The 6000-nt window shown below is 39.5% G+C and overlaps 1 protein-coding gene and 1 long non-coding RNA gene across 2 annotated transcripts; both read left to right on the forward strand.

The window, feature by feature from the left end:
* Positions 1–1634: 1634 nt before the first annotated feature.
* LOC306785577 lies at positions 1635–2949 on the forward strand. Its single transcript, XR_013772436.1, has 3 exons — positions 1635–1736; positions 1873–1951; positions 2888–2949. It is a non-coding gene; the product is annotated as an uncharacterized lncRNA (long non-coding RNA).
* A 408-nt stretch (positions 2950–3357) lies between these two features.
* Positions 3358–5193, forward strand: LOC306785732 (disintegrin and metalloproteinase domain-containing protein 8-like; the record flags this gene model as incomplete). Its single annotated transcript, XM_079280189.1, has 4 exons — positions 3358–3564; positions 4057–4134; positions 4299–4367; positions 5008–5193. The coding sequence occupies 4 exons, from the start codon at positions 3358–3360 to the stop codon at positions 5179–5181; spliced, it is 528 nt and encodes a 175-aa protein (XP_079136315.1). The 3' UTR covers positions 5182–5193.
* Positions 5194–6000: the final 807 nt, after the last annotated feature.

Genomic DNA, 6000 nt, shown 5'->3' on the forward strand with positions numbered 1-6000 from the left:
ATATCAGGATTGGTGCGGCAGCAAAGGGGTTGGACCTGATCACACCCGGCCCTCATACATTGTGTTCCATAATGCTGTTTGGAAAATACTAAATGCTAAAAATAGTGCGGAATGAAAGAAATCTATAGAGATTAAAACAACAAATAAAATGTCAGTGAATCAAAAGACATCAAGCTAAGTGATGCAGATCAATCAAAGAAAAACAACTCACTTTTTTACGAGGGAGAAGACAATAGCTCAATCATAGAGTTGGAAATATGTCTTTAACAGTAAATACACACGTTTTATGTCACTCTCACACGGAGCCATCTAAAAAATACATATTACAGGGAGGAACTGAGACAGAGCTCCAGTATTCATCCCACTATGACTACGTCCTCCTCAGTGAACTCATAGAAGGGAACCTCCAGCTTTAGAGGAGCAGGTCCCTTTCTTATCCTTCCTGAAGCATCGTAGTGGGAGCCATGGCACGGACAGTAGTAGCCTCCGAAGTCTCCGGCGTTGGCGATGGGCACACAACCCAGATGGGTGCACACACCGAGGACGAAGATCCAGCGGGGGTTCATCACTCTATCCTTGTCATGCTGGGCTGTGGGCCTTTCTTTATGATATGAGACTGTACATCCTTTAAACGAGTCTGATACATTCTCCCATTTTACCAGTAGGTGGCAACAAATGCCACTAACGGGCTTTAGTGGGTCTCTGTCATCTGATATTGGGTACTGGGTGTTTTTTTTATATCAATAAGGAGAGTCCCATAATTGAATACAAGAAATCTGCCCTGTAAAATCTGTCTACATAAAGCTGTACGTGAGTATTACTCTAGTTTCCATTTGTCATAGAAATGTGTGTCTGTGTGGTGGTAAATACAAAAAGCAATGTCTCAGAGAGAAACACGTTCAAATAAACCTAAAGTCTCATAACAACGATTGAGGGGTAATTGAGTGGACAGCCTACTTTCTTTTTCAAGAAACTGCAAAATTGTGCACGTTTTCTAAACGAGGTTCATCAGAGCGTTTTAATCCCCGTGAAATCATGTGACTCAATCTATAGGCGGACTCAGCAACTCACGCTAATTTTGTAACAAAAAAGGGGGGAGGGGGGGACACCGTGAAACTTTTTTACCGGCTCTGGTTGTGGCTCATGTGGTTTGTCAACCTCAAATGGTAATTTTCAGGATATTGCACAGCAAAGAGGGCGGAGTGCTGAAGAGCCTTTTTCCTTCAGACTGCCAAGCTCACAATGACAGAGTCCGTCCGGTAGAGCAACATGCCATGTTCTGGATCTTTTGTTTGGCTTTTACTCTCCACATGGGGTACGACTTATCTTTTGTTCTTTCTTTTCCTTTCTTTTTCTTTCTTTCTTTTTATCTCATACAATATCCCCGATACTTGCAGGAATAATTGCGGGCAGTGTGAGGACTCTACCTCACGTGATGAAGTACCAAATAGTGAACCCTCAGAGGCTGACAGATCCATCTCTCATCAATGATGCAGCTACACATCAGGTAACACACTCTGCTCTTCAATTCGGATAGTTATTTAACTTTGGGTAGATGTATTTAAGTTTCATCTCTCTTTGTGTGTGTGTGTGTGTGTGTGTGTGTGTGTGTGTGTGTGTGTGTGTGTGTGTGTGTGTGTGTGTGTGTGTGTGTGTGTGTAGATATACCCTGATGTACTCCAGTACTCTTTGACGATTGTTGGGCAAAACTACACACTGCACCTGGAAAAGAACAAGTGAGGAAACTTAAAATGTCTGGGATTGTGTTCTTAGCGCATTTATTTCTGACTGAGCGGGTCCATACATACTGTACTTTCTTTCTTCGTTTGTCAATATTATTGAGTAAAAAACAAAAACAACTGTTCTTCTCAGAGATCTTGTCGGGGAAAACTTCTCTGTGACACACTGTTCTGATCAGGGCACCCAAATCACAACTACTCCAGATCTTAGGGTATGTACCTTTGCTTTCTGTCACTTCTATTTCACGAACATGATATAATCCTTGTATTTATCATCATCTTTTATTTTAATGTGATATATCAGAACTAGATGCCTGTGTTGTGGACATTTAGACTGTAAGCCTTAAATGTATGCTTGATTGTAAAATGGTTTAGGTTAGTTCGTCTAATAATCTGACTGAATTACCATTTTGTTTCACTTTTTTCATTTATTCTTTTTCATTTACTGAATAAACGGAGATATGGACGATTCAGAGGTCTGGAATCAGGCTTGTGTAATACTGCCAAAGATTTATTTTACTGGACAGGAATGAATGAATTAAATGCAGGATATCATTTGCCACCTGCCCTCCCATATTGCTACATTTGCTTTCTTGTATTTGGTATTTTTGCAGTTTTGTAAGATACTGGTGTGGTTAGTTTGTCCTCAGTCTAAAATCAAAGTCACAGCTCTGAACTGTTAAACACAAGAAACAGGGTTTGTAAATTGCAGATGTGCCTGCAGTTATGTGTACAGTACTTCCCAAATGTACACCAAGTTACCTGTCAATGCTGTACAATGAAATCCATTTTATCAATATCTAATTAATTCAACAGAAATTAGTCATCCTCATCATTTTCATCTACAAACGTCACTTCATGCAATACCTGCCAGTCATTTTTTATTTCGAAACATCTGATGTCCTGAGAAACTTAAGTTTCTCAACCATAAAGTTCCTCTTTATTAAACGTGACACCACCCACTGCAATTCTTGAGTCTTATGTGGAAGAGGAATTTACATCACAGGGTTAAGTCATTTCATCTTGACACAACCATGTACAATATTTTATTCTTCAAATTGGACCACATTTTTTGCACTGTGAAAAAACTGAGGTGTGAGTTTAAATTTCTCCTTTTAGTCTGTGACAAATAATGAATGTCTGTTCAGGTTCACTGCTACTACCATGGGCACGTCGTGGGAGTAGAGGACTCCTCTGCCAGCGTGGGACTCTGCTCAGGAATAAAGTGAGTAATGTCAACTGTATTTTTCATTCTGTATGTCTAATTCCAAAAACGTTTCTCAAAGTAGAGTGCCAAATTGAATGATATTGATCCCCATAACGATTTGAGACTGAAAGTCAGCCTCTGTGACTCATGACCAGTGTGTCCAATCCAAAGAGAGGATCAGTCCCGTCGCTCTGTGTCTGAAAACCTGTAACCTAAACAACAAAGGGCCATGCAAAGATGCCTTCTGTCTGCTATAGAAGACTATTAGTGTCAATGTATGTAGAAGCTGGGAAGCATGATAAACAAAGGCAGGTCCAGCAGTTAAATGGAGATCTGTTTGAGAATAAGACATGCTGAAGAAAAAGTTTTCCTGTGTCCACTTGCAGGGGGTTTGTGCGTCTCCGGGCCCAAATGTACCTTCTGGAACCTCTGGCTGGCGCCGAGGCGGGACAGCAGGGCGACAGACCGAGCTCCAGAGCTCACAGTGACAAGGGTCTCCATGCCGTTTACAACTACAAACACCTGAGGAGGAAGAGGAGCTCCTGTTCCCATGGAAACACAACCACTTTCTACGATCACGGAGCTCGTCCGTCTGGACTGTTCCAGCTCGGCAGCCTGGTAAAGACGCATACAGAAATACACCAGGGCTTGAAGCTTACAGCTGATTCCCAATATTTTGTGCTGCATTTTTACATTTCATCATTTTATGAAAAAAACAAATACTGCTCTGAACCATAACTCTGACAATTATCACAATACACCTTTCTTGTATCATAGTAGTTCTGTATCTGCATCAAATATAATAAAAAACAAACACTTTTTCTCTTGATAATTTATTAATTCACAAAAGTTTTTGTTGCAACTTCACTTCAATGTAACAATTTGAGACAAACAAAGGGAAAGAATAAAGGGAACATGGTGAAAAATAAGACAAGGACAACAAGGAGGAGAGACATAATAGATCTGAATGCATTTGAAAATGATGACATAATCTTGCACATTTCAATAGACAAATTCATACTTTTGCATCATACTAATTCCTTATGATGTACATATATTGATCCTCCTATATTTAGTATTGTTGATATCTTTCACCTTTGTCTTATTCAGAAAAGCAGAGCCCAGACCAAAGACCGTACAGGAAAACCCAAGACAGTGGAGCTGGTTGTGGTGGTCGACCACACGGAGGTTTGATTCCCTATTTTCCTTTCTCTGCTTGAGCCAGTTATTGCAGATGCAGCCTATTAATGATAATGATCTGCACGATAGACATTTAGACAAGAAGTAGATTATCTTTTATATCTGACATGTTGTTGGTTGTATGACTAATTCAAACAATACTTTCTTTTTAGTATAAGAAGTTTGGCAGTAAGAAGACGATAGAGGCCAGAGCGCTTGAAATAGCAAACCACGTGGACAAGGTATGTTTGTTTCTCTGTTGTTTATCAGGTAAAACGATTCAACCTTGTGATGTAAAAAAAAAAGCACTGATCTTAGAGCAAAATAATCTGGGACAATAAAATAAGGGCATTCTAAAGTTCAAATGAGTTTCGAAGCGTAATGTTTTGTAATTTTATGCAAATTTCCCTTCTGGACTAATAAAGTATTCCATTTGTTTTCACCAGTAATTTAGTGTATTTTCTTTGGCGGCAGATACGACTTTTAACAAGGCAGCACAGCCACGTGTCGGGCACTTCATCAGACATCATTTTCACTGTGGATTAAATACAAGAAATCTGTCCTGATACTATCTGTTCTTTACTGACTGGAATATGACCAATCAAAGCAAGGACAAGTTCTCTCACTGTGAAAATCTAACTTTAACTGCGAATCTTCCCACCTAAACTGTTATGTTTCACACATATCTCCCGATCCTCTTTGCACACTCTGAAAGAGAAGAGTCCAGCATGAATGCATCATCAGACTGCACTAGGCCCAGTGGTTTCCTGTGACAGCATTATCAATGATTGGTTCTGTGATTTATAGCATTACTTGACAGTTCATTCAGTTTTGGGTTCATTTCCACTCTCCAGTGTGTGCTTGCATGCTGCTCTGTTTCAGCTGTATCGCCCCGTGGGTGTTCGCGTGATGCTGGTCGGTCTGGATATCTGGTCGTACAAAGATCAGGTGGAGGTCAGCACTAACCCTGAGCTCACCCTCAGTCGCTTCCTCGAGTGGCGTCAGCGGAGCCTGCTGCCGAGGACCAAACACGACAACGCACAGTTCATCACGTAAGACGCAGCTGTTTCCAACTCGCCACTAAAAAGACAATGCCAAGATGGTGTGTTAAATTGTTCCTCTTCCTCACTCAGAGGTGTGGATTTCGAGGGTTCCACTGTCGGCTTAGCCAACACCAATGCAATGTTTTCTGTTTAGGTTGTAATCGTCGCGGAATAACGACGTCATCTAATGTGTTTTTTGGCGGTTGTCAAAAACTAACAAAACGGTGCGTTGTCGCCACCAACTGGCCAGATTCAACATCCACGCCAGGATGTTAGTTAATGAGCAAATGTAGTTAAATTTCTTTGGTATTTATACACAAGTTACAAAATAAACTTGACCACAGAAGGTATTACATGACATTAGCTATGTGTGGAAATTGTACATCCTTAAAATAGTTTTAAATTAATTGAATTATATATGTAGGCTGCTGATATGAAATGTGATTTTTCCAATGTGCAACAAACATTTAATTGTCAGTTGTTAACTCTACTGTAGCATACAATTACCTTTCCTCTCACAAGTAGCGGACAGCAAAAACATTTACAACTCAGTCTATTTATTTTGTCTTACGATGGCAACTCACATTAGTATTGCCTGCAAAAAAGTCACTCAGGAATATGTTTCAATTGAAATGGAGTTCTGTAGGTATAGTTTGCTAGATGCAGTAAATAACACATCAGGACATCTTATTATAGTCTCAGTATCATATAATATATATATATATATCATATAATAATATATATCATATAATAATATATATCGTATAATAATATATATATCGTATAATAATATTCACTTTAATATACAACACACACACACACATATATATAA

This window comes from Melanostigma gelatinosum (genome assembly GCF_949748355.1).
Source record: "Melanostigma gelatinosum genome assembly, chromosome: 12".
Classification (NCBI taxonomy): Eukaryota; Metazoa; Chordata; class Actinopteri; order Perciformes; family Zoarcidae; genus Melanostigma; species Melanostigma gelatinosum.